A 10190-nucleotide genomic window follows, 5' to 3' on the forward strand; every position below is an offset into this window, starting at 1 on the left:
TAAGGCCTACTGGTTGATTCTCAGCTGTTACTTCCGAATGTATTCAGCAGCTCCTCCTTCAGCCAATCAGCTAGCTGTCTTTGCTTGATTGACATCGGAGCTCTCCAATGTGTGTAACCATCTAATTGAGTGGCAGAAGGCCCCAGATGGCACACATGCCCCCTGTTCCCTGTATGTTTAGAATCAATAAGTGTCCTGTGAATTACCTTATTGTTGGACAAGTATAAATAATTCAGGTTCTCCAGAACTTCAAAGGCTTCGTCTTCCAGTCCTGCAGAAGAGAAAAAGAGTTTTTAGGTGAGACGGGAACATCCGGCGTCCTCGTTGGCTTTTCTTACTTGCAGCACACGCAGCGTTTTAAAGGGCTGAAGGACGCTAAAGCAGGGATTGAACCCGAGACACTTCTGATCCTCAAGCCCCCCCAAGTCCAAAGCAAAGCCAGCTTGACTGTTTAGCTGGCTTAGTTATCTCCACGCTTTACGAGGGTCAAGTCTGGAATGGACAAAACATGGCGTGTGTGTCAAAGGGGCGAGTCGTGATATTCGTTTTGTATTCTCGTTTTCTTCAGCGCATACCGATGACCACCAAGCACTGGCCATTGGACCCCTGGAGGTAACTATCACTGAAATGGAGCAGCAGACCAGCAGACCTGGTCATGTCGTCATGAACATGCAACTAGGCAGAAAGCTGAGAAGGTGTTGATGAGGATCACCAGTGGGCAAGCAGGTGGGCACAGTGAAGCAGTGGAGCCCAAGACACTAGGAAGGCCCTGGGCATGTACAGTAGACAGCCCAGGTCTTCAAGCTGTAAGCAGTGTGGTCGAGCAGCCAACCAGTGCAGACAATTGTGGGCCAAGGTGTGCAAATATTCTGCAGTTGGCAACAACGTTGTGTAGCACCGTCATGGAGGAGGGTCAGCTGCCATGTTGACTGGCACACAAGCCGAATGGAGAGTTGAGCAATAACATGACCCGCATTAGCCGAAAGGACAATCATCATGCAAACATCACTCACTTGTCCATCTGCATTGGGAATGCAGGCAGACCTCAGTGCTGATGCTGGGCATCACCAACCATCAAAGAGCACAACCTGGCATGACCAGGGGAAAGCTGCAGCACCCCCTCACTTGACTAAGGGTGGGAGCTTCATGTTGTGGGGGGGGGGGGGGACAATTTGCAGAACTAAGCCAGAAAGGAAGGGTGGAAGTGAGTGGGGCGGGGGGGAAGGTGGTCCGCCATGCTACGTTACCATGAGAGGTGAGCAGGTTGTTCTGCAGGTTGAGGGTTTCCAGCTTTTGAAGTCGAGCAAGCATCTCGTGGGGGATCTCGTGGATCCTGTTGTTCTGAAATAGAAAGAGAAGGATTGGGTGAAAGAAAGAAAGAAAGAAAGAAAGAAAGAAAGAAAGAAAGAAAGAAAGAAAGAAAGAAAGAAAGAAAGAAAGAAAGAAAGAAAGAAAGAAAGAAAGAAAGAAAGAAAGAAAGACAGACAGACAGACAGACAGATTAAACAGGGCAAACAAGAGCAATGGAAAAGGGAGCCAAGCAGAGCCCCCCAGGCTGTGACATGACACAACATAACACGCTCCAGTTCTAACATACCGGGACATGACGTAACCCAGCGGTTCTCAAACTTTGGGGCGGGCCCCCCTAAGGGGGTACAAAGTAACAAAAAAGGGGGGCGCAAAGATGTGAAAAAAGAAAACAAGATCGAAAATATGAAAAATCCATCTATTGAAACCAAAACAAATGAACTTAAACTACATTCTGATACTAGAAAAATAAATATAGAGTTAGATAAATGTTGATAAAAGTTAACTAGGTATAATAAAATATACATCTATGATATATCATTAATTAAAAAAGAACAAATTGGTATTAGTAGGGTCCTTTCAAAAAACGTTATGGGGGCGCAATTAAAACTGTTATGAAAACTCGGGTCGCAAATACTTAAAAGTTGAGAAACGCTGACATAACCAAACATGACAGAACATGAAATCTGACCTGTCACACCACACCATGACATTATTGAAAAAGATGAAACATCAGATGGCATAACATAACATGCTGTGACATAATATGATATGACAGAACAGAACATGACATTATCGGAACTAAAACCAGCTGTTCACTCCATGTCATGAAGCATGACATGACATTAACAGAACATCCACCATAATAAAAGGATAACTGTCTGTGTGTCTGTCCAGTTGCTATCTCTGTCATTCCAACAGATGGCACATCACAAACATTAGCACTGCTTTTATAAACTCAATATCAGATGGCATATATACAGAGACATATGCATTGCATTTATTAATCCAAGAGATGGAGTATCACGGTGGTGCAGTGGTAGCGCTGTTGCCTTGCAGTTAGGAGACCCGGGTTCGCTTCCCAGGTCCTCCCTGCGTGGAGTTTGCATGTTCTCCCCGTGTCTGCGTGGGTTTCCTCCGGGCGCTCCGGTTTCCTCCCACAGTCCAAAGACAAGCAGGTTAGGTGGATTGGTGACTCTAAATTGGCCCTGGTGTGTGGGTGTGTTTGTGTGTGTCCTGCGGTGGGTTGGCACCCTGCCCGGGATTGGTTCCCTGCCTTGTGCCCTGTGTTGGCTGGGATTGGCTCCAGCAGACCCCCGTGACCCTGTGTTCGGATTCAGCAGGTTGGAAAATGGATTGATGGATGGAGATGAAGTATCACAAACATTTGTAGTAATGCATTTTATTACTACAAATGTATGTGATGCACCATCTGTTAGAATGTCAAACGTTTGATGTGCAATCTGTTGGAATGATAAATGCAATACATTTTATTACTACAAATGTTTGTGATGCACCACGTGGCAAATACAATACATTGTAATAATAATAATAATAATTCTTTACATTTACAGTATATAGCGCTTTTCTCACTACTGAAAGCGCTCTCCACACAAGGAGGACCCGGGAAGCGAACCCACAATCTCCTTACTGCAAAGCAGCAGCACTACCACTGCGCATTACTATAAATATTTGTAATGCGCCATCTATTAGAATGTCAAATGCAAAGCTTTTATTACTACAAATGTTTGCAATGTGCCGTCTGTTGAAATGGCAAATGCAAAACATTTACTACAACATATATTTGTGTTGTGCCATCTGTTGGAATGACAAATGCAAAGCATTTTATTAGAACAAATTTTTGTAATGTGTCATCTGTTGGAACGACAAATTCAATACATTGTATTACTACAAATGTTTGTGATGTGCCATCTGTTGGAAAGAAAAATGCAATACACTGTATTACTACAAATGTTTGTGATGTGCCATCTGTTGGAATGACAGCCACAAATGTTTGTGATGTGCCATCTGTTGGAAAGACAAATGCAACACATTGTATTACTACAAATGTTTGTGATGTGCCATCTGTTGGAAAGACAAATGCAATACATTGTATTACTACAAATGTTTGTGATACACCATCTGTTGGAATGACAACCACAAATGTTTGTGATGCACCATCTGTTGGAATGACAACCACAAATGTTTGTGATGCACCATCTGTTGGAAAGACAAATGCAAAGCATTTTATTACTGCATGCATTAAAAAATGCATTCCTATAGATGGTGTACTGTAAATGTAAATGTTGAGGTCTATGTTGATTAGAGACACAATAAAAGGCAATAACTTGTAACATAAAACTGCATGGCAGTTACGCAATATAATGTAACAGAACAGAACAAACGTGACATTACCGGTTTTTCTCAGTTAAAATGAACTGATTACACCATCACAAAAAAACATGACAGGATACAAGGTAACTTACTCCAGTTATAGCATACTGTAACATTAAATGTACTATGATGTGAAATTATGAATATATTAAAAAAAACAATAATAAACACATCACTAATCAAAAAAAGCAAATTCAATATATTCTCAACAATCATCTGATGTATATTATATTATATTATATTATATTATATTATATTATATTATATTATATTATATTATATTATGTTATGTTATATACAGGTCTCCATACTGCTTATATTACATTATATTATGTTAGCTGTGCTACCCATCTAAAATGGGTTGAAAAGTGTATAATCAATGTAGACCTCAGCAACATTAACAGGGCACCATGTAACGCATCTGTCTATGTTATATACAATTTGTATGGGATTAATAAAAAAAATGTTAATGTCTCTGATGCACCATCTGTTGTAATGACAAACACAATGCATTTTGTTACTAAATATGTTTGTGATGCACCATCTGTTGGAATGATAAATGCAATACATTTTATTACAAATCACAATCAGGAAAAATCATAATCCAGTTACAAAGACATAGCAAGTAGAATACACCCGCACTCGCCCTCAACCTCACTCAGGGCCATTTTAAGTTGTCACGTTTTTGGAATGTGGCAGGAAAGCCACCAGAGAACACCCCCACAGAGCCAGTGACCAGGCCAGAATACACCCCTAGTAGTCCCAGAAATCATCCTACAAAAGGGATCCAAGTCCCTAACAGTTCTCCTTCACTCACTCACACACTCACACACACACACACACAGGTGCTCAGTTTGGAATCAGCCTGACCTTCACATATTGAGATGTAGAAGGAGGATCGGCATGCCCAGAGCAAAACACTCACAGACATGGGAAGAATGTGCAAACTCCACCAGGCGTGGAACTTAAACACATAGTGTTGGATAGGCTAACCGCTGAGCCACCATGCTGCCCACAGTTCATAATTTTAATCCCTCATATTTTATACCCTGAATTAGGCCATAAACAAAATGGCAGCAGCAAGCACAATGTAGCATCCTAGAAAGGACGGGGCATCAGGCTGGCAACGCTTCCAGTGTTTTGTATAGGTGGGCACAGCAAAGACTATCTCTTACCCCACAGGCCCAGGTGTGTGAAGTTCAAAAAAAAAAAAAGATTTTCACCTGCAGCAGAAGGTGTCGGGTGCTTTCTGGCAAATCCTCGGGGAACTCTGCCAGATTGACTCCCTCGCAGTCCACCTCTCCGTCATTGACACACTTGCATTCCGGAACGCAGACATTTTTGGTGGCAGGTGGAACCTTCTCCTTGAAGGTCAACTCAGGCTCATCGTCCTCAATCTGACAGTCCACTGAGCCACAAGTCAACACTGCCAAGCAGAGTGCCCATAAGAAGCCCTGGCAGTGCGCCATTCTGCAAGGAAGAGGACACCACAAGTGGTCATTGAAAGAGGGGACTCAAATCCCAAAATTTTTTAAAAATCAGTGCCTACTTAGGACTTTCAGCTGGCGTGAGGGCAAGAGCCATGCACCAGCCTACTTGCTTTGCCCCTTTGTCAAGCAGACACTGTGGGCTCCCAGCTGTTAACATGCTGCAATGTAAACCACAAAGCACCACATAAGAGGTCACTTAGCACAGAAGGGCTAATGATGAAGATCTAGCAGAGCAGGTATACTGTGAAAGGCGCTATATAGAGTGCCAGGTTTAATCGTCAACACTTCCTTCAGTAATCCTGAGTGACTCACTTCTCTTGCCTGTTAACCTCATGCGAAAAATTTGAAAAGTACTTAAGGACAATGTAAAGTACCTTTGCACGTGGTCCGATGTGAAAGGCGCTATATTAAACGTTCTTGAGTTAAATCTCAGCAAATGACTTACTGTGTGACCCTCAGTGAGTGAGTGGCTTCAGCTGCCAGTACTCATATAATAGAAATATTAGAAACTAGACGACGCCCGCCGCAGCATACGAGAATAGGAACGGAAAACGGTGAGAAAGTTCAGAAATCTTGGAGAAATAAATACTTCTTGAAAGACGCAGTGTGCATGTAGAATTTCCGACCAAGCAGGATTACATGTGAAAGTGATAAATAAATCAGGCTTTCCGAATTTATGTACTATGGCCATGGCATCCTGATAGTTTTGTTGCATGTATCTTGGACTTCCTGGAAATGTGGACGTTAATCTGATCATTTTTCCTACACCTACGTTGTTATTTTCAGTGTTTGCTTGCATTGCGTCTGATTGTTCCACACGCAGATCTCGTTGATGTAATCTGAGATAGTTGAGACGTGCGCCCCTTGTTTTAACATACGCGTCTACGACGTACTGTTGGAATAGTTTGCCGCTGGAGTGCAAAATACTAAATGTATTCCTCATTGCTAATCTGTACTTGTAAAATTGGCATTGAGTAAGCTTTATTCGCTTGGCGCTTCTTTTATCGGGAACAATTTGTAAATCTTTGTGCCAGCCAAATGTCTCCATATGGTAATAAAAGTGAGTAAACCATAGGATCGCAATTCATATTGAGCGTGGAAATCTGTTTACTGGAGTTGCCTATGGGATAGATGCCAATGTCCCTTTCGGCAGGTGTTTCGCCATCTTCTCCGACGAAAATCGCTACAACATCGGTGTGACATGTTGGTGGCATTGTATCGTCGTAAATCCTGCCCAGGGTTTTCCTTGAAAACCATTCGTACAAATGCTGTTGGATTGGACTGAGCGATTTCTTGCATGTGTTTGTATGATTTAGCGAAGGGGTTGATGGTTCTGAGCATGGAATCTAGCTGGAGAAGTACATTTTCGCTGCATGTAGAGTTTGCTTTATTTTGTAACCATACTTCAGTAGCTTGCGCTGTGTCAAAAACATACAACTGTCCATATCCTGGAGAGGTAGAAGTGTTAGCAGATAGTGGAGAGATTTGGTGATTTGCCCGTGTATTTTAAAACAGTATGGTCCGTGGCCAGGAGGTTGTTACCTGTGCACCCATGGAAGCAAACGCTAGAGAAGAGTTGTATTCTCGAATGTGTTCACGATCATTTTTAGTTTCTGATGTTTGCTGTGTAAGAAGCTGTTGTAAAGACACAGGTGGCTCCCGCAAGAGTGGTAAAGCTACTTTACCGTCGTGGCAGCACCTCGAGCACTTGGTGGATGGATTACACTCAGCAGGCCAGTATAGTGCATGACATGGAAGACAACGAATAGGAATCGAGAAATGCTGTGTGGGCGGGACCGGTTCTGAAGTGGAAGCAGGACGAACCAGAAGAGAAGTTTATAGAAGAGATGATGCATTCTGTCTGTCCTACAAGTTTAACCATCACCACTGACTTCCTTCAGTAATCCCGATTTTCTCCTGCCTGTAAACTCAGTCTAGAAATTTGAAAGGCACTTCAGGACAATGTAAAGTACCTCTGCATGCTGTCCAATGTGAAAGGCGCTATATTAAACATTCTTGAGTTAAATCTCAGCAAATGACTTATTGTGTGACCCTGAGTGAGTGATTTCACCTGCCAATACTCACATAATAGAAATATTGCATTCCATCTGTAAAGTCATGATGGCATGGACTTTACTATGAAAGGCGCTATATAGAGATGCCACCACTGACCTCTCCTTTAGTAATCTTGGAGTGATTCACTTTACTTGCCTGTTGTCTCAGTCCAGTAATTTGAAAACAACAACAACATTTATTTCTATAGCACATTTTCATACAAAAAAGTAGCTCAAAGTGCTTTACATAATGAAGAAAATAAAATAAAAATAAAAGACAACATAAGAAATTAAAATAAGACAACATTAGTTAACATAGAAAAAAAGAGTAAGGTCCGATGGCCAGGGGGAGAGAAAAAACAAAAAAAAAAATAATATCTGTAGGGGTTCAGAGGCCACGAGACCACCCAGTCCCCTCTGGGCATTCTACCTCAGATAAGTGAAATAGTCCTCTTTGTATTTAAGGTTCTCACGGAAGGACTTGATGATGGTGGTCATGCAGACTTCTGGCATTTAATCCATCACTGTTGGAACATCACGGTGCTTTGAGTAGACCACCAAAAGGACACCGGAAAAGTACTAAAGGACAATGTACAATAACTCTGCATGTGGTCCAATGTGAAAGGCGCTATATACAATAAAGCATTCAGGGGCTTAATCAGAGACAACCGATTACTGTGTGACCCTGAGTGCTGGTGCTCACATAGTTAAGACTATGACAAATATTGTGCTGTACCTTTAAAGTCACATTGGCATGGACTTCACTGTGAAGGCGCTATACAGAGTGCAACATTTAATTGTCACTACTGACCTCCTTCAGTAATCCTGAGTGACTCACTTATCTTGCTTGTAACCTCAATCCAAAAATTTGAAAAGTACTAAAAGGCCTCTGCATGTGGTCCAATGTGAAGGGCGCTATATATAACACATCATCCCAGACGATGGCTTACTGTGTCCACCTCACAGGTGGCCCAGTGGTAGCGCTGCTGCCTTGCAGTTGGGAGACCTGGGGACCTGAGGTTTGCTTCCCGGGTCCTCCCTGCGTGGAGTTTGCATGTTCTCCCCGTGTCTGCGTGGGTTTCCTCCCACAGTCCAAAGACATGCAGGTTAGGTGGATTGGTGATTCTAAATTGGCCCTGGTGTGTGCTTGGTGTGTTTGTGTGTTGGCACCCTGCCCGGGATTGGTTCCTGCCTTGTGCCCTGTGTTGGCTGGGATTGGCTCCAGCAGACCCCCGTGACCCTGTGTTCGGATTCAGCGGGTTGGAAAATGGATGGATGGATGGATAAAAGGCCTCTGCATGTGGTCCAATGTGAAGGGCGCTATATACAACACATCATCCCAGACGATGGCTTACTGTGTCCACCAGCCCAGTGGTAGTGCTGCTGCCTTGCAGTACGGAGATTGTAGGTTCGCTTCCCGGGTCCTCCCTGTGTGGCAAGAGCTTTGAGTCATGAGAAAAGTGCTGTATGGGCGGCACGGTGGCGCAGTGGGAGACCTGGGGACCTGGGTTCGCTTCCCAGGTCCTCCCTGTGTGGAGTTTGCATGTTCTCCCCGTGTCTGTGGTTTTCTCCCACAGTCCAAAAACATGCAGGTTAGGTGGATTGGAAATTCTAAATTGGCCCTAGTGTGTGCTTGGTGTGTTTGTGTGTGGGGATTGGTTCCTGCCTTGTGCCCTGTGTTGGCTGGGATTGGCTCCAGCAGACCCCCGTGACCCTGTGTTCGGATTCAGTGGATTGGAAAATGGATGGATGGATGGAAAAGCGCTGTATAAATGTAAAGAATTGTTATTGTGTGACCCTCACATAGTGTGACAAATATTGTGCCGCACCTGTAAAGTCACATTGGCAAGTTTGCACATTGGCGTTATATTCAATGCCATGGTCCTATAGAAAAGTAGAAGTTTGCCGTTCAGCAGGGTGAGTGTCAGAAAACCTCGACAGTTCATTTTTGTAACTAAAAGCCTCCAAGGAAATGAAAACGAAAGTCCGACGTATCCGAGATGAAGGAAACCCGAAGCTCCAGGCATGGCAGAGCGTCAGACTGGGCCGCCACAGCCAGGAGGTGAGTGTTTACTTAGCTTGAGAATGAACAGAGCCAAGAGAGCAGCACTCAGTTTGGCGAGGGTCCACATCTGCGACATGGAGTGAGGGGCCGCATACGGGGGTGGGGGTGGGGTGTCTCAGCTGCCTGAGTGATATTGGTCAGTGACCCCCCCCCCCCCCCCCCCCCCCCCCCCATCAAGCCTTTTAAATCTAACCCCACTAAAGCTGTAAAAGTCAAACCAAGGAGCACAGGTGGTGCATGCGAGAGCGCCCTCTGCTGGCATGAAACGGGGCCTGCCTATTTAACAGGAAGGTCCCCTGCAGGTAAAGAGTTAATTAAGAACAAACAATGGAGGAGTAGAGGAAAAAAAAAGAAAGAAAGGTCCATCAAAGAGATCTTGCTTATATAGCGCCTCACGTAGTCCAGGACACCATCCAAAAGGAGAGAAACAACCAAGTAAATGACCAAAAAAACTTACCCGGGTGTTTTAAAGGATCCAGTCAGATGTGTGCACTTCGGGCTCCCCAAACCAATTCCATGTCAGCAAAGGACGCGCAAATATCCAAAAGGAAATGCACAAACGGAGAGATCCCTTCCAGATGTTAATGAGAGACCGGGAAGGAGGGAGGGAGGGAGAGAGAGAGAGAAAGAGCTGGAAGAAAAAAAAAAAAAATAACAAAACGCACCCCCCACCCAACCTCCCGTCCGCTCCGACAAGAATTTCCTGCGTTTCTCAACGGCAGGTCTTTTCCAGTTGCCATATGGAAATGTGTTTGCGAGGCGACCGACACGTTCATTCCTGTAATATTTTTCCTCTTTAACTCTGGACTTCTTCCCACTTCCTTTCCAAAGGATTTAAAAATAGAGGAGTCTGTGGTGGTCTGGTACACAATGCCACGT

General features: G+C 43.9%; 1 protein-coding gene across 1 annotated transcript in view; it reads right to left on the bottom strand.

Moving 5' to 3' along the window:
- podn (podocan) overlaps positions 1-9925 on the bottom strand; it is a 43486-nt gene extending 33561 nt beyond the window's left edge. The window contains exons 1-4 of the mRNA XM_051932718.1: positions 9769-9925; positions 4926-5172; positions 1248-1341; positions 207-271 (exon numbers count right to left, since the gene is read on the bottom strand). Coding sequence (XP_051788678.1) covers positions 207-271; positions 1248-1341; positions 4926-5171 — 405 coding nt within the window. The 5' untranslated portion in view covers position 5172; positions 9769-9925. The remainder of the gene's footprint in view (positions 1-206; positions 272-1247; positions 1342-4925; positions 5173-9768) is intronic.
- Positions 9926-10190: the final 265 nt, after the last annotated feature.

This window comes from Erpetoichthys calabaricus, chromosome 10 (genome assembly GCF_900747795.2).
Source record: "Erpetoichthys calabaricus chromosome 10, fErpCal1.3, whole genome shotgun sequence".
NCBI classification, from domain to species: Eukaryota; Metazoa; Chordata; class Cladistia; order Polypteriformes; family Polypteridae; genus Erpetoichthys; species Erpetoichthys calabaricus.